Source organism: Triturus cristatus, chromosome 6 (genome assembly GCF_964204655.1).
Source record: "Triturus cristatus chromosome 6, aTriCri1.1, whole genome shotgun sequence".
NCBI classification, from domain to species: Eukaryota; Metazoa; Chordata; class Amphibia; order Caudata; family Salamandridae; genus Triturus; species Triturus cristatus.
In genome coordinates this window covers 958,852,222-958,871,004 of record NC_140589.1, presented here as the reverse complement: position 1 = coordinate 958,871,004, position 18,783 = coordinate 958,852,222, and the positions used below count along the sequence as shown (strand labels likewise).

The 18,783-nt window shown below is 43.5% G+C and overlaps 1 protein-coding gene across 3 annotated transcripts in view; it reads right to left on the bottom strand.

Moving 5' to 3' along the window:
- Window positions 1-18,783, bottom strand: part of ADGRG6 (adhesion G protein-coupled receptor G6) — a 621,002-nt gene that overhangs the window by 84,821 nt on the left and 517,398 nt on the right. For all 3 annotated transcript variants that reach the window (XM_085611657.1, XM_085611655.1, XM_085611656.1), the window contains 3 exons: window positions 16,214-16,339; window positions 4,809-4,854; window positions 4,333-4,442 (listed from right to left, as the gene is read on the bottom strand). In XM_085611657.1, the coding sequence (XP_085467783.1) occupies window positions 4,333-4,442; window positions 4,809-4,854; window positions 16,214-16,339 (282 nt within the window). The remainder of the gene's footprint in view (window positions 1-4,332; window positions 4,443-4,808; window positions 4,855-16,213; window positions 16,340-18,783) is intronic.

Sequence of the window (18,783 nt, the reverse complement as noted above, 5' to 3'; positions counted from 1 at the left end):
CTTGGTATTCAGCACCCTAGCCTACGATAGTGACAATTGCAGGCTTCTAAACAAAACGTGTGGCCCAGCACCTTGTCTTTCCCAAATAAAGCACTGCAGCGTCTACAGGTAAGGATGGTATCAGTAGATGTCATGCTGATATCATAGACCTTTACACTGAGACCACACTGCTGAGGCCTTCTTCCCAGTTCGGATACCAACAAGAGAGAAAACAAGAACATGACAGGGAGAGGGACAGCACACAGTCCTCTGCATAAACACTCTGACGCCAGCTGGTATCGCCATGAGGGTGCAACATCAGATAATTGCTGCACTGCCCAGCACTTATGGGCAAACCCTGTTCCAACATCCAACTTTCTGTACTGAACACCAAATGGGCACAGAGTCAAGAGGCACCAACTAGACTGAACAATGGTCAGTGGTTTGCGGAGACCACTCTGGAGAGAGAAGGCAACCAAGTGGTGATCAGAGATCACATACACCAGTGTGAAAGAGCAAAAACTGTGAAAAAGGACAGCAGAAGTACCACAGCCCAGTCTAGAAAGTGTATGAGCGAAAGTACATGGAAAGATCATCATAAAGAGCCACTATGTGTCAGAGCAAAGAATGGATGACAGAAAATACTTAGCCTTGAAAAGAAAACAGAAAGAGTGGCATTACTTTATACACTTTACATAGCTTTTCTCACCGTTCTCTCAATACATCGCCTTTGTGATGAGTTTGAGTGTATCTCAGTGCATCGCTTTAATCTACAGTGGTTATTGTTGCCTTAAAGAACGAAATGCTGGGAAATTTTGAATACCTCTTCTTTAGAAAATCTGCCATTGACGGCCAATGAGTATTGTATTGCTGTGCATGCATTGGGCGAACCACTGAAACACAAGCATTATTTTTGTATTCGGATTAATCTGCTTTCTCATACTTTTTTGGGGAATTCTGACTTAAACTCGGGAGGAGGCAGAGGCGATATTGTCCAAAAATCCAAAGGAAGATGTAGTTATTAAGTTTTGATATTTAAAAGTACTTACTTTAATTACGAAATTTACCGGAATATATTTTAACTTCGAACAAAGCCTCTTGTTTCATTTGCATAAGGTACAAAAATGAAGGGGCATATCGTTTTTAAACATAAAAAAGGTCTATGTGAAAGCACAGCAGAACGTTAAGATGCTTCCAGAAAATAAAAGTGAGCCTCTGGTCTTTTTAAAAGAAAACAGACAGAGAGCCTGAGAAAGCCACCTTTTGTAGTGGGTCACAAGAACATATGCAAGCAGTTACGATCTGAACTCTCTCAAGGCCTGTCTCCATCCGTCATTAAGACCTCCACCATCACTGCATGCAGTACCGCGTAGAACGGCAGCATGCCAGAGAGTATCACTAGAATACTGAAAAATAATGATGTTTGAAATGCGGTGTATTCACGCATCAAACCTTATATTTACAGTTCATGCAAACCGTTTTGATTGAGCCAATGGCCCATATGCAAAGGAAAGGCCTCAGACCTGTCGGTGTGCTTTGTGCACACCAACTGGTTTGAGACGAGCAGCTGGGGCAGTGCCTAGGCAGCATGCCAGAGAGTATCACTAGAATACTGAAAAATAATGATGTTTGAAATGCGGTGTATTCACCCATCAAACCTTATATTTACAGTTCATGCAAACCGTTTTGATTGAGCCAATGGCCCATATGCAAAGGAAAGGCCTCAGACCTGTCGGTGTGCTTTGTGCACACCAACTGGTTTGAGACGAGCAGCTGGGGCAGTGCCTAGGCTCCACGCCATAAATGCTGCCAAATTTCTTGGCTGTAAGATCGGTTTGAAGGAGGAAACTAGTAAAATCTTGGTTCAGCACAGAACAAATTCCAATAGGCGATTGTTCATGTATAGTATTTTTTTATATGCAGTGTTCTCAGACTGAGACTTCCTCTCAGGTGAGTGGGACAAGGTGACAGCGAACACGTCTTTTACATGGCCATCCGGCCTGGGGCTTCCTCAGGGCGTTGAGATATCAAGAAAGGACAATATATTGTCCCGATTGTTCCTGTTGTTCCTGCCGCATTGCCCTGGAGCAGTCTATCATATCATGCTGACTGATATGATAGACTGCTCCAGGGCAATCCGCCCTATACTAATGAGGAGCTTATTCCAGACAACAGGAACAATCGGACCAGTCCTACCAGAGCCAGTTTTCAACAATGCAGGCCTCTTTCCAGCTTGGCTTTCACCCCCTAGGTGTGATTTGAGCTAACTCATTAATGGTACAGTCTCTGGGGCTCTAATGCCCATGGGGTAAAGTCCCAAATGCATGGTAGGACCTTAGCTGTAGTCAGGAGTATGGCCAAACCATGGGAGTTTAGTGTATTTGGGCGGCCCAGCAACAATCACATCCCCTGGGCCAGGATGCCCGCACACGCCATAGAACTCATCGTCCTTTGCTTCCAGGACTCAGAAATATTGATATTATTAGAGTCTATGGGGCTGCACTGTGCAGAGTCTAATGCGTGTTGAGTCCTTAACTGGTAGTCAAAGGTATTGGGTATCGGCCCCACTGAGGGGCACACAGTACATAGTTGGTTGGACAGTGATCTTCTGGCCCGGGAGCTGGGCTGCTTCTCCCTACTGTAGGACTCACTGCATCACCAACGGCAGTTGTGGCCTGTCTGTTGCATCCAACGCTGGGGCTAGTAAATTCCAGAAGGTTGTTTAGTTCCCTCCGCCACTCTATATCCCAGCTATTCCACTGCTTCTCGCAGCTGCGGTGCTCTCAACAGCCTAGGCATATTGTGCCAAGAAACTGCTCCCACATGCTTAATCGTTGCTTCCTCCTCTCACGACTGCCCTCCCCTTGAGCAACGGAAGCATGACTTCTTCTGTGAGCCCTTGTATCTCTATGTGAAGATTCGGTACATGGAAACAGGAGTTTTAGGGAGGTCTTGCCCAGGCACTCCAGACCATGCCTCCATCCTCATGCACGGTTAGTCCAAGAACATTACGCTAAATGTGAAAATATTTATAAACAATAGTGGAACTGTTTTGCCATAAAACCAAAAACTGTGTCCATGTTAGATCCCAGTCTTGTTAACCTTGCTTCGTGGAACATGGAGTTAGTTACACTTTCATGGAATTCAGGCATTGCCCACAGTAGGGGCACAAGTTATCTCTATCGCACAATGGATCACAATTGTTCAAAATGTTATTCCACAAATTCCTAATCCCTGCTCTGTTTATCAGTGCTCGCATGTACCAATGTCTCTTTTAGATTCTCTATGGGTGTATTAAAAATATTTTTTTCATTTCTGAATTCGCTTTTATACATTCATCAGATGTTACACTATCCTATGAAGATATGCAGCATTTTTATATTCTTAGCAAAAGAGGGCTGATAGCCTGAAGAAAGCTGTTCAGCTATGTCAGCAGTCGAAACAAGTTTGTATGCTATGCCACATAAAACAGGTTTGTGTGTTTATTAACTATGCCTTTTTAAGACTTTTTATAAAATTGCTGTTTTCATCACATTTTCTGCTCTTTTTCACATCAATGAAATAATAAAGTAGACAAAATAAAAAAATGTACTGTCCTAGAAGCTAACACTTTGTGTAAGCAGTAATATAATTACAATTACAAATAATCATTGAACTGAATATAGGAAGCATGATGGGGGCAAACCAATGTAAGCCAGAAAATTAACTCGAAAAAACTCAAAGAAAGTTTGTGTAAGTTCCCATCTATTGAGAAAATGTTGTTCTAATTAAATATTTTATTACAAAATAAAAAAAATGCTAACCACGTCTTATGCGAAAGAGGCAGAAGATTTCTATCTTTTAGTATCATGAGGATTCAAATCTACTAGTTGAAGTTAAGCAGTTAATTATTTGGGAGCCATAGAAGGCTTTCAGGTTAGCGCTGATAATTTAAGTATATTTACTATAAAATGAGTCAAACTTGTATAAAAGATATATAACATGAATGAGTCTCACTATATGCTATTTGGGTCAATTTATCCCAAAAATAACAATAAGGTGTAAGTGCCATTACTTTCTTATACTGAACATACAGTTACTGGTAAGAATTGGATTACCTAGAATTCAGTGTTGGGCCTAAATTAGTGAGGCCAGCACTCGCCTTATTATTGTTTACACTGAGTACCACTGTATAATGATTACTCTTCTCTTACCTGATCCATGATCTTCTCCAGAAAAAGGAGAGAGCTAATTCTGTCTGGTGCTGTTTGGCATTTTCTCAACGCAAAGGGAGCATATTCTAAGCCTTTGGTGTTATCTCTCCACGTTTGACAATCAGCAAAGACTACAACAGTGATTGAATTCATCACTTACCATCAGTACCCCAAAGTGTGTGAGGTGATTGCATAAGCACACAGTCTCATATGCACTGGATTCTGCATGGGCCACGCTGCAACCCGTCGAATTCCATCCACCACTGTAATCTGTGGGAAGAAGGGGGTGATTGTGTTTAGGAAATGCACAGAAAAGTGGATTTAGTCAACCTCCGTCGTCTTTCCTCAATGCATCTGAATTGGGAATTATTTATTGCAGAAAGTCTTATGGCAAAAACTAAACTCTACCTCATGACATGGCCATGTTTGAAAATATTTGAACAGAATGGGAGGAGAGGAGAGGGAGAGCAAATGATAGGAGAGGAGAGGAAAGGGAGCGGAAAGGAAAGGAAAGGAAAGGAAAGGAAAGGAAAGGAAAGGAAAGGAAAGGAAAGGAAAGGAAAGGAGGGGAAGTGGCGGGGGAGAGAAAAGCTAGAGACTGATTTAATTTCAGAGACACTGAATTTCTAAACTTACTATTTTTTGTCATATCCCAGAAAACGCATGATGGCTTTGGGTTTTCCTGTAAAAGATAAATCAAAGTTAATTATTCTGACAATGTATTTTACAGGGCATTTCTACATCCCTTCAGGAAAATAAGCCGGCTTAAATTTATGTAGGTATTTAATTCTTGCTTTTGTCGCTGAGAACTTTGCCCCCCTACTCAATGGCATCAATTAAACACAAAAATCACATTTGACATCACTTGAAGAGCATCCTTCATGCTGCTTCCTGACCAATTAATGGACTGAGGGCTGTTTGACAGAACCTCCCCAAACCCTCCAATACCTCTACTCACTATAAGTGTGCATCCTTGTCAAAGTCTGCTGCCTCGCCTGCAGGGCTGCACACAGAATCACCCACTATTGTGGTAAACAATAACAAGAACTCTGACAGGCAACACTACACTTTTAGCAGACACCTCATGAGGATCAAGGTAGAACATTTAGAAAGGAGACAAGGCACTACACCTTCTCCTTCTTTCCAGAAATTGCTCCCAGTCTGTATTACTTTCTCCCAACACAGAATCTGTAGGCTCCAACATTCCTGCCCTTCTCCAAGGAACAGAAGACCTTATTCTTCAAGTAACATCTTACCCACATGTAACTCTTTTTATCATTGAGCTCAGACATAAAATTCACCCTATAAATATAATTTGCTACTTCGACTGCTTTTACATTCACTACCCATCCCTTAACATTAACAACCTTTTACTACCCATCCCTTAACATTAACAACCCCTAACTACCCCTATACACTAGCCATCACTTAACTCTAGTAAGCATTTACTACTCCTAAAAACTACCTGTAGGACTTGGCCCTTTTGGGCTAAAGTCCCTAAACTTTTTGCTTTCCCCATACCTTTATCTGACATGGTGTTGTCAACTTAGATGCTTTGGACACTTTGCCACTGCTAAACAGTGTCAAAGTGCAAGTGTTCCCTGTATAAAGTATAATGGTAATTGGTTGTCCATGATTGGTATGTTTGCCTTACTAGTAAAGTCCCTAATAAAGTGCACCATGTGTGCCAGGGCTGATAATGCAAATGCTACTAGTGGGCCTGCAGCACTATATGTGCCACCTGCACAAGTAGCCTTAAAAATGGAACTCAGGCATGCCATTGCAGGGCCTGCGCACCGTTTGTTAAACTGTCATGTTGTTCTGACAAGTGCACTCACTTGCCAGACCTTACCCTTCCCTTTCTTTGCACCTCGGACACCCCTATGGTAGGTCTAGGGTACCCCCTGGACAGGGTGCAGTGCATGTGAAAGGTAAGACATGTACTAAGGTGTGTGCCATGTCCTGACAGTGAAATAATTAGGCCTGGATGGTAAATTCCGTTCCGCTCGTGGACTATGCACAATTTGGGTAACTTCGCGTTCCGCTGAGAACGCGGATTTGCCAAAAATTTGGCGATCCGCAGCTTTGTGGAATTTTGTGCTTGTTCGCGCTTTCAAAATGCGTGTTCGCAAGATATTTCCCCCAAGCACGCAAATAGCGTTCGCGAACAGTAAAAAAGCATTGCGAACGGGCGAATCAAGCAATTCCACGTGTTCGCGGAACACAGCGTGCTCGTGGAGATTTTTTTCCGTTTCGCTGAGCTTTGCGTAGTGCAACTACGCAAATTCCGCCCACCCCTAGAAATAATCTCCATTTCATTTTTCACTGTTGAAAGGCCATCTTGCCCATAGTACTGAATGGGGAGGCTGTGTAATATGTTTTCCAGCCTACCTTCCCAAACGTTTGTGATGGAAAGGTGAAGTTCAGTATGCCTGAACTCACAATGTAATAACACATCTTTTTATGAAGGTGGTTTTTGCACTGTCTTTAGAAGCCACTCTTTTAGAAGTGGCTGAGATTTTGTGCTCTAACTTTTCTGTGTGTCTCTGCCTGGATGTGGATTGACTGTCTAGATTTGAAAGCAATAGGATCGGGTGAATGTCTTGACCCAGGGGAGGAGGTAAGACAGCAACAGGCTGACCTGCATCTGGAGTGTAGGGAGAGGAGTAGCCCCTAGAGGTGAAGAGGCCTGGGTTGCGGCTATAAAACAATTGTCCCATCTCCTGCTGAGTGATTGAGAATCCAGACCCCCACTAATCAAAGGAAGAAAGGTGTCACTGGCAGGGAGGCACCCAGAACATGTTTGAACAGGGGTCAGTGCCCCCTGAAACACAAAGACTTTAAAGCCATTGAGGGGTATGAGAGCTGAAGCCCCTGAACTTGGGAGAATGGCTTGATCAAGTGTGAACATGACTGGTGCTACTTCGTGGTCAAGAGGACCTTTGCCAAGGAACAAACAACAAAAGAGACTGAAGGATAGGACTAACCCTTGCTGTGTGTTCTGGGGCTGGCCTGCAGTTTGCTGTTTTAACCAAGGAAAGGCTAAAGGGACTTTGCTGTGCCCCCTGCTTGAAAGGACTTTACTGTGTGCTGTGTCCTGAAGTAACTTATTCCCAAGGGCCCAAGGTGAGCTGGCTCCCTGTTGTGGAAACACAGTAACTCAAAAGTTTCCATGAGAGTCTCAGCGGCACTCATAAGGCGTGCCCTGTGATCGTGGGCACCTGGAGTCCAAGCAAAGATCAGCGACGCTGTGTGCGTATGCTTTGTGAAGCCTGAACCCCTTTGTGAGGATTGTCCAGTGATCGTGTGCACCGGAATCCAAGTGAGTCTCATTGGTGCTGTGTGCGGGTGCGTTGTGCACCGTGAGACCTTCGTGAGGATTTGCCTTGTTATCATGTGCACCGGAATCCAAGTGAGTCTCATCGACGCTGTGTGCGTTGTGCACCGTGACACCTTCGTGCGGATTTGCCTTGTTATCATATGCACCGGAATCCAAGTGAGTCTCATCGAGACTGTGTGCAGGTGCGTTGTGCACCGTGAGACCTTCGTGAGGATTTGTCTTGTTATCGTGTGCACTGGAGTTAAAGTGAGTCTCAGCGACACTGTGCGCGTGATCTTCGTGCAGCCTGAGACCTTCGTGTGGAATGCCCAGTGATCGTGCACCTGACGCTCAAGGAAGTCTCAGCGACGCTGTGTGTGTGTGCCCTGTGGCAGCCTGAGATCTTCTTAACTGTAGCAGCCCGGACCGGGAGCCCTGTGGGAGCTGAGCCGCCGGCCTGAGCCTGCCGTTGTCGACTCCTGGGGCGGGGTGCGGGCTCGGAGAGAGACGCTCTCTTCCTCTCTCTCGTTCCGGCAGCGCGAATCTCTGCTACGGCTCGTATCGCGGCCCGTATTGCCAAGGGAGTGGCAGCACAGGGGCCGGAGTGTGGAGCTGCACTTTTTGATTACATTGTACCCATGTTGGGGGCAACTGTTGAGAGGCTGACAGGAGAGGCGGAGAGACCGCCTAAGGCACAGTGATTGATGCCTGAGTGTATTACGCATTATTCCATTTCTGCATAACGGAGTACCTGACTGTCGTATTACATATTGCATCATTTCTGAATAACAGAGTACCTGATTAGACTATTACGCATTGCATTATTCCTGCATAATGAACTACCTGATTAGTGTATGACGCATGGCATTTTATCTGCATAACGAACTACCTGATTGTCGTATGACGCATTGGATTGTTTCTGCATAACGAACTACCTGATTAGCATATTGTGCATTGCATTATTCCTGCATAACGAATTACCTGATTAGTGTATTACGCATTGCCTTATTTCTGCATAACGACATACCTGGTGGTTGTATTACGCATTGCATTATTTTACCATGCAAAGTGCCTGATTGTTGCGTTACGCATTGCATTCTTTTTACATTGCAGTGTGTCTGAATACTGCGTTACGCCTTACAGTATTTTTACATTACAAAAGGGTCTTATTCTAGCATTACGAACTGTATAACATGATATTAGGATTACAGGAGAATATTTAGAAGTGCTCATTAATACCGTCAGAACTTACAAGGGCTGGCTGGCCTAACAACCGGTCAGGAGAAATAGTATACAACCTCATATGTTGGATTTATATTGTGTGGTCTTATAGTATATCTTTTTATATTAAGTTTATACTCGTTTCTATAAAAACTTGTGTGGAGTCTATTTGTGGTGTCATCATTGGGTTGTTGTGAGCGTGGTTGCAAATACTTTACACATTTGCCTTGAAGATAAGCCTGGCTGCTCGTACCAAGCTACCGAAGGGGTGAGCAGGGCTATCTAAGAAGGTGACTATATTCCCTGACGTTGGAACGCCGGTCTAAGGTACCTACCTCCGCCAACCAGGGATCCCGGGTCTAACATTTGGTGGCAGCGGTGTGGGATTTGAACCCCCCCGCTCTTACACTACTCATCCCTGAACCTAAAAAACCCTTACTACTGCAGAACCACTTCACAAACTTCAAAATGCAGTTTGCATATATAACCCGTGGAGTTTGCTTTTTTTGGGGTTCCTGAATTTTTTACTCTCCTATATTATGCTATCTGCATATGTCGTCATTGTTACTTCTGTTACTCTTTTTTTTATGTCATGATTTAGCTTGGAGATATTTTGGGGTTTCGCTTTTCACCTAGAACCTATTGCTATAGTTTTGACTCACTTGCTTATAAAAAAGTCATAATGTTTTCTCTGAAGCCTTGTTGTTCAATAGTTAATTTCAGACACACTAAGATGATTTTTAATACTAAATGTATGCTCTGGTGCTTTCAACTTCAATAAAATGCAGTAGAAGAAAATAACAAGGAATAGTTGAAGGCGTGCACGGGCCTTAGCAAGGAACAAAAAGCAACTCAAATTGCATTCTGAGAGTCTGCAATGGCTCTATGTTTTGGCCAATGCCTCTCTGAAACTTACTGGAAGAGTAATCTGACAGCCTTTGTTCTGGTCTTCCCCCAAATTTTAGCTTTTTCATCTCCTGTTTGACGAAAATCGATTTTGTTGGCTTTAGGACTCTGTGCACTTTACCACTGCTAACCAATGCTAAAGTGCTTGTGCCCACTCCTTAACTTAAAACGTGGCAAAATTGCGTACACCTGATTGGCATATTTAATTTACTTAAAAGTCCCTAGTAGAGTGGTAGAACATGTACCCAGGACCTGTAAAATAAATCCTACTAGTGGGCCTGCAGCACTTATTGTACCACCCACTTAGGTAGCCCTTTAAAACATGTCTCAGGTCTTCCATTTGAGCCTGTTTGCAGTTTAAAATACATATAAGTCACTCCTAAGATCGGGCTTAAATAGCCCATAGGGCAGGGTTGAGTGTATTTAAAAGGTTGGACATGTACTTTTCAGTTTTACATGTCCTGATATTGAAAAACTCCCAAATTAATTTTTCATTACTGTACGGCCTACCTCTCCCACAGAATAACATTAGATTACCGTATTACATTTAGTATGTTCTAACATTTTATTGGGAACAGGTAGAAATGTCACGTTTGGGCTAAAAAAAATTGATTTAAAATCCTCCTCCATGGTAAAGTCTGATTTAAATTCACAAGTCTGAAAATGCCACTTTTAGAAAGTTGCCATTTTCTTATACTAGCCTTTTGGCGCCTGAAGCCTGTGTTCTGAGTCACATAACTGTAAATAGTTGGCAGTTAGCCATTGTGTATTCCTTCTTGACAGTGAGGCAAAGGGGCACTAGATGCTGGCAGAATGGACCAATCTGTCAGGATGGAAGGGGAGGAGCTGTTTGGTGGCCCACTTAAATTTTGAAGGGGCTGCTTCCAGAAGACCTACAACGAATTTGACACCAATTCTTTGACACCCTAGGCCTATTAGAACCTGGACAAAGGAGATAGGAAATTTCCAGAACTAGATGTAGGAGCAAGTCCAGAAGGTTCTCTCACTTCAAAGGCTAGCACCAGCTATAAATATTAAACCCAAAGACCAACTCTTCAGTTCACTCCTGGACCTGCGGAGGACCCCCAGAAGGACTGCCTTGTACTTTGGAGGACAGTCCAGATGCTTGAGGCCTGCTTTCTACCGGAGAGGAGTGCCCTGCTGCTGTATTAGGACTGCCCTGCTGCTTAAAGCCTGCCCTTTACCTCATAGGACTGCCCTGCTGCTTGATCCCTGCCTTGCTGCTTGAGCTAGGACTACCAGAGTGCCTCCAAGTTCTAGTTGGCTGGCCTCCTGTTCTGAGTTACAGGAACACAAAAAGGTCCAACAACCCTTGAACCTGCACCTGGAACCTTCCTGAAGTGAGCCCTGCCCTCAAAGTGGTGCCCCACCAGTCCTGGAGCATTGGAAGTGGTGCTAAAGATGTCCAAGCAGTAATAAATAGAAACTTGGGACTTAAAACATTTACCACCAAAAAGTGGCCTGAGGACAGACAAAAGACCCGGACGTACCTGCTCGCCCAACCACCCAATGTGCATCTCCGGTCGGCCTGACTTTGCAGTAGCTCCCGCTATTTTCTTATAAGCAGCAGCAAATCCTTGTTCAGCAGCTCCTCCTTGGAAGATTCCGGCCTCATGGTGGCCTTGTCGACTACAACCTGCTGCTTCGCTTAGCTGGAGATTTTCAACTTCCAAAAAAGAGACAAGAGCCGAAATAGAAATCTTCACTGCGACTTCATCCAGTAGCTGCCTGATAACAACGTTTCCTCCTCAGACACCGCTGGCTGCCTTGTCCCGCTGAACTTTAATTTTTCAGACATTTTTCTTCAAAAATTCTTCTAACTCCAAAAGTAAGCTGAGAATAGCCCCAATCCACCTCATGTATCCACACATGGCTCCATATTGGTAGGCCAGAACTTTTGCCTTTGACCTGGTCTGATGACACTAGATGTCCATGGTTCTTTTAGGTGCTATTTTTCACTAAAAACTTTAAAAAAATCATGACTCCATTACTATTTAATTCATTTTGAAGTCATTTTGTTTATTTAAATGTTTTCTATTTTTCTAAATTAGTGTGGGTTTTGTCTTGTGTTGTGTTTTCACTTTAATGCTGTTTGAGTGGTGCAAAAATACTCTACACATTACCTCTAAGTTAAGCATGACTGCTTTTGTGCCAAACTACCATTGGGTTGAGCGTAGGTTAATTTAGTGACTTTTGTAGTTCACCCTGACAAGGATTGTGGTTATTGCTCGAGAAGAGTTTCCACCCACCTAAAACACAAACCAATTTCCTACAGTTACATAGCTGCGCAAATGCATTCAATATTTAGCATAGATAAAGAATAACATTGTTTTTGCAGCATTAACATGCCAATGGCACCTTGGTTTAAATTAAGGTATTTTTACTGATCATATCTGAAATATTGTAATCTTACATTTAAAAGTAAAACATTACAATATTTCGAATGTAATCTTTAACACAGATGGAACTCCCTTTGTTTACTTTTACCCAAACATGAGGTGTGAATTCTGTTTCTTTTCTGTGTGCATGGAAAACAGTGCCAGCCTCAGATAAAGCTGAGCTGCATTGCTCATTGTCTCTGCAAGAGAGATGGTATCCATTCAAGAGTATTTCTTTGTGGTGAAATGATTATAGATTCTATTTAACCTAAAACCAAACAACTCTTATTGCTCCTGTATGAGCTAGAGCCATCAAAAGATAAGGCCGCACCCTCAACAACTGAATATCAAACATCTCTCAGTTGGTGGGGGCGAATCAGGTAGAAAACGCACTGTTCTGGAGCTACCTTCCCACCAGCGTTCAAAGGGTGGATGAAAATGCTTGTAAACTCCAAGAATAATTGTCTGACAATATTTTCAAAACATTCCACCTGCAGATTGTTCCATCATTTCAGAAGGTTCCCGATAGATCCTCCCAAGGGCATGCAGTGTCTACGCACCAAACATTGAGTACCATTCTCTTTAAATGTGTTAGTCTTTTGGGACACAAACTTCATAATTTTTCATTTTTATTTTTGACTCCTCTTGGCGACTAGTTCTTCCAAAAGTCTTTGTCTGGGCTAGGACACTTCCAGTGTGACATGAACCAATCTCCCGACTGGGACTATTTGGGCGGAAGGAAGGTGTGCTGAAACTATGGGCCCGATTCACAAAGGGCCTTTGGACTCATGGTGGAGGCCCGCAGTCGTGACGAGACCTCCGCAATGAGGAACTGCAATGCAGAGGTCCCGCCACAAGTGCAGGGCACCCGCCACTACTGCGGGGCGCCACCAGAAGTGTGGAGGCCCTTTGGGAATCAGGCCTTCAGTGTCCAACTTGCCGGCGTCAGTGGCGTACCAAAACTTGAGGGGGCCTCCCTACAAAGTGCATGGAGGGGGCCCCCACACACCCTGGACCCAGTCAGAAGCTCATCCCCGCCACCCATGTCTAGTGCCAGAGGAGGCCGCCTGGAGCTCAGGGCTCCCACCCCCGCACCACAGGCGTTAGTGTTCCACCGCTAGCCTGCTTTGCCAAAGACCACCTATTAAGTTACCAATAAACATTACGCAGGAGCAAAATGAAGGCCTCACGTGTGCAAACTGCTTTTTCTTTTAGGCCCGTTCTAGTTCTAGATGTTGCCGGACTGACTTATGGAAGCAGGAAGTGGCTAATAAGAGATTCTGTCCATCTAAGCCCTAACGAATTATCTATACTGAGAATTCTACAAGAATAACTCTGCTGTCTTGTAGAATAAACTATTCATGAGAGGCTGGAATATTCCTGGTACAATTGGATGGTTGCTTATTTTCCATCTCCTCTGGATGTTATTACCTTATTTCCTTAAGCGCGATAGCTAGTACATTTCCTAAACCATACAGTTATTTTGTCCTCGACTGCTCTTTATTGTGCTACCTCAATTCTTACGTCATCCGTTCTCCTCATGCAGGGTTCACGTCGTGAGCTGAGGCAGGGGGGGCTGTGGGATGCTGGGCTCGTCTCTGTGTGTGAGCTGTGTCCTTTTTAAGGACGGCGGCCAGTTATAGAGTTTAAAACGTTATGCTCTCTCTCTCTTCCACTTCTGGGACAGTGAGTTCCCTACAAACACCCTTGAAGACTCCATTAAGAAGTGTTCTCTCAGATGGGAAGCTGGTTTGCGCACAAGGAACTTAAGAGGACAGCTCCGCTGATTAACGGGGCCGCTGTTCCAGCTTCGTCAGGAGGCGCGCGGGAGGTTATCGCGCAGGTCAGGGAGCATTTAGCGGCAGACACTGCAGGAAATGCTACGAGATGCCCTCTCTGCACATTCGTAGAAGCGGTTGCCAATTATTCAGGAAGCAATGTCTGCCAGATGCCGTCTGCTCCTGTCTACGAGGGATCCTGCGCCTTGTTGCTGCTCCCCTTCAAGCAACACATATTTTCCAAACTAACGCTCGCAAGACTTTAAAAGGGAGAAGTTCACACAAGTTTAACTCAACAACAGCATCAAAACAATCACGGAATGGGAAGCCCAAATCCAGTTACATATGTTCACCCTACTGGTGTTTCTTAGATTCTGTGGGCCTCATTTGCAACAAAAGAAATGACGCAGCGCGACGCAAGCCATCTTGCTTCACTGAGCTGCATCATTCTGAAAGCACAGGAATGCGTCATATTAACAGCAATACGAGTGCTTTCCCCTGCACTGGTGCACAATGGCTGCCATGCGTCAGTGCAGGCACCCTTGCATCATGTTGCAAGGGTGCCTGTGGGGGTGATTGTTTTTGTGCAGTAAGGGACACCTTCCTGCGCAAAAACAATTATTAATGGCATTTTCCTCTTTCTATGCAGCACGCATAGAAAGAGGAAAAAACAAGGAGAAATAAAAGTATTTCTCTGCGTTGCACCGCTCCAATGCCTCCCCTGGATTCTGACGCAGTCCCAGGATTATATAACTTTGTAAATCTGGGAATGTGTCAGGTTCCATGGATTTGCGTGGGAACACCCACAACAAAACCCACGGAATGCCTTTTCCACGCACAGTAATGCGTAAAAGGAGCCCATATTTACAAGGCCATGAAAAGGCACGCAGGGTGACTTTACATGGCCTTGTAAATATGGGCCGCCACACTGCGCCGCCGGTGCATCAAAAAAGTGACGCACCAGCTGCGCAATGGCCTTGTAAATGAGGCCCTGTGAGTTTTGTCGGACCCTTCTGCAGGCCGTAGGAATCTAAATGTGAGGGGGCTATCAGATTTGGAAGTGTGCCACCTCTGCCCAGGATACCTTGTGAATAGCAGTTAAAAAAGCACAGGTTTTAGACTTGGAAAATCACAAAGCAGTGAGCAGGGATTTCTTTCAACTTCACAGGAACTCACTGTGTTGTGTGCCTTACCAGAGACCTTGGGGTCACATTTTTGAAGCCTGATAGCAACGCCTCATGGTTTCCTTTTCCTGAGGCCATGAAATGAAAAACCAGTGAGCTGGACAACACTTATGCAATTTTTGTCAAGAACTTTCATTGTTAGCAGCTGTTTCTGCCTCCTGCAGAGGCCGCTAACTGCTGTAAACTGTCCTAGACAAAGTCAGCTTTTATGGAAGTAGCAGCAAACAATGAAACACTGTACTCGATGGGTGTTTTACAGAAAAGTGGGCGAGTGCAGCTCTAGCTTCGAGGGTTGGAGTTACACTGCCGAAGGGAATGTTCCTGGGTTGAGGCTTGTAAGGAATGCCATGTCATGGAGAGGAGGGATCAGTGCTTAATTTGTAAAAAATTGAAGTGCCAGGGCCCTTCTCGGAAGGCCACTGCAGCCTACACCATGCAATGCCCCAGGCAGTGCTGACAATGACAGTACCAACATAACACCTAACCATCACATTCCTGTAAGTGTGACAATTCAGACTATTTCAGGTTACACAAAGCTATAATAATGTTGTGAGAGGCCGGTATTATTCATTTTCAATCAGGCACAGTCGGTACAGGTAAGAGCAGTGGGACGGGGCAGAGCAGGGGGGAAGTCGACGGATGACGGGATAGTGGAAATAAATCAATTAAACCACTTACCTTCTGCTCTCTGCATTGCCGACTCGGGCCGCCCCACTGCCCAGTGCTCTTTACCTGTACCGGCCACACCTCTTTTCTATGCCATTTCACTAAATAAACACAGCTGTTGTACTCATCTCAGACAGCGCCATCATGTGGTGGACCATCACTAGAGTGGTTGCTGACAATTAAGTGCTGGTGCTGAGCACCGGAAACTACTGGGTCAAATTAAGCTCTGGCTGGGGATGAGGGAAGAGAGAACTCTTCCAAACTTGTTTAGCATCCGAGTTGGAACATGCACCAGTCAAAATCTCATGAGAATATGCAAATCCCTGACTCAAGGAAAACATTCAAATGAGCCATCATGCAACTCAAACTGAAGAATGTGCAGATAAAGCAGGAGACTCTAAAAATTCTAAGGCCTAACTCTGTGTATGACTCAGGAGGACACATGTCTGTTGCATTTAATGTACTTTCATGAGATAAATTCAGGTCATTATTTAGAGAGGCTTACTGTTATTAAAGTAGCTCCAGTGATAGTGTCTTCAGATATTTTCTAGGTGACTTTAGACCTCACCTGTGCTTTGAGGTGCTTAATGGTGATCCTGACTTCTTCTTGGAGATCCCGAATAGTAAGGTTTCCAATACTGCATGCAACCACGAAACTGGCAAACTCCTGGCCGGATCCATTGATTTGGGGATCCTTTTCAAAAGAGATGGAACAAAGCAAGATAAATAAATTTTCAATAATTAGATAGACCAAACATGACAGATCAGACATACTTTTATATAGTTCTAATAGCTGAATGGCAACTACTCTGCTAGCAGAACATTTCTAAACTTCTGAAATGTCTCTGAGCCCTCTGCCTCCTCCCCTATTAAATTTAGCACCACCAGAAGGGAATTTGCAAAGATCATAATCAGCCAGCTTTGCTTTTCTCCTAATGACTCAGACGGCAAACAACGCTACTCTATAGGGCACACAATGCCGACTGATAAGGGGTCATTTAATTAGATCACTTCCTTAGCAAATAATGCACTAGTTTTCTTTATCTGATAGGCACACAAGTCTCTTATTAAAAATGGCTGTGTAAACAACTGATATTGCTTTCTGTCTGTTGCGTGCTAGTGTCAAATAGACGTAGGCAAACTGCAGAATCGTGCAAATCAAGGAGAGAAAAAGCTGAACATTTACTTGCAGCTTATGCATGGACCAGGAGTTGCAGATTTAAGTGGGCTCTTATGCTCGAAACACGGGCATTGAGGAATCACTGTGTACTGAGCGATGTGGCAAGTTTTAAGATGCCCCTTTTTGCGGTAAAAGGCACCCTAGTGTGTCTCTAACATCTCAGATTTGCCTCCTAGCATTTGGCGAATTTGTGACAGAAAAGTTGAACCTTGCTAGCGTCATCCACCGACTGAAGGTCCGTTGTCATGTTACACCACCATCAACATAGCTCGGGGTGCCAATGCCATCTCGTCAGATGCAGGGTAGAGAGGACAGGGGTTTGCGAAATTTGTGTAATTTCCAACGGCGTAATTGTGTGAACTTTTGGAAAATTCGAATGAAATGAAAATCTGGCATTTTTCGCTATTTCTATAGCACATAGTGCAGAAAGATGCCCTTTAGGCTGATAAAATAGCACGATAAACTCAAGGCCGCAAACAAGAGCCACTCATTCTGTCCGTTAGCATTTTACCGGTGCTCCTTCAACATGATATCTTTACGTGAGCAACCGCCAACCACACCATGAGGCATAACGGCACAGTTTTGCATAAAAATTTTAACATGAAATCTTAATAGTTTTTTTTCATTTCCATATGCAAAGACTTGCAATGAATACATTTAGGGCTTGATTTGAGAGGAAATGGAAATGGAAATGTTTCCATTTTATAATTCCACTGGGAGAGGAAATTCAACTACTAGTTATTCTTCTAGATTGAGCATTTCTTCTGGAATTCTGAGATTTTTCATTACTGCCCAACTTTAAGTCAGCCCCTTAACTTCATGAAGGGGCTCATGGAAAAAGTAAGAGTCAGACTGCATTGTCAAAGCAAATTAGGTGCTTACATTTGAAATTTGATAGCGCTTTTCTATAATATGGTTTATTAACAATCAAAAATGCACATTAAGGTACTGGGTTTATTCTGTTAACTGGATCAGAGATGACCCACCGGAACTGCTTTCAACTTGCACATGGACAAAGCAAGTTCTTTAAATTTAATCTTTCCAGACAATTTGCTGGAAAAGCTTGAACATATTACAAAAAATTGCTGCTGGACACAAGTAGTATCTAACTATAGTACCCTTCCCCATTATGTTTCCACCGGCAACCTTTTTCATAAGAAATGGGTGAGATTCTTCAACTAAGTCTATGCCCACTTCAGGGACTTTTAAATTAATTTTGTCACGAATGTAAGGAGGTTGACTCAGTATTTTTACAAATGTGGAAATACCTTTTACATTTAGTTGTTGTGCTAGTGATAACTCTTAAAAACCTTCGTTTAGTATTCAAATTGTTCAGCAAAACAATAGAAAAATTCACAACCTTTTGTAGAGTTCCTTTAATTTCCTCTGCTTTAATTAAACTGTAGATATGTGTGCCTTTGGGTGGCCCAAAAAATTGAAATGTATGTTTCTCTGTCCTCTTGCTATACAAAAATGTCACTTGAACAATGACAGATGCATCACATTTCTGGCAGTTAAGGTGCAAGAATCCCTTCCCCAACCTCTTTTAGAATCCCAGAAATTGTTTTTATAAACTGTATGCTCAAATTCAACTGTACTAGTAAAGCTCTGTAAGAACTCTTCAAAATATTACTTAATATGGGTATATTTTCTTGAGGGCATCTCTGCAATTAATGTATTAAAACACTGTTATGTTGATTATTGGTTGAATTTGTCAATGGACTTGGAATTTGACCACAGGTGGAATTACTAAATGGTTTCAAGCACTGAGACAGGAAATTGAAGCAGCGTTTCATATACTTCAGACAGTCATGTACTTCTGCACATGTACCCTTCAAGGAAATCCAAGGCTCATGCCAGAAGCCTGGCTTTGTGTCCTTCCTAAAGAAAAAGTTTACTTAATGATTCTGTGATCTTTCAAGGGAAAGTTTTTTTTTTGTTTCCTTTATTTGTGAAAA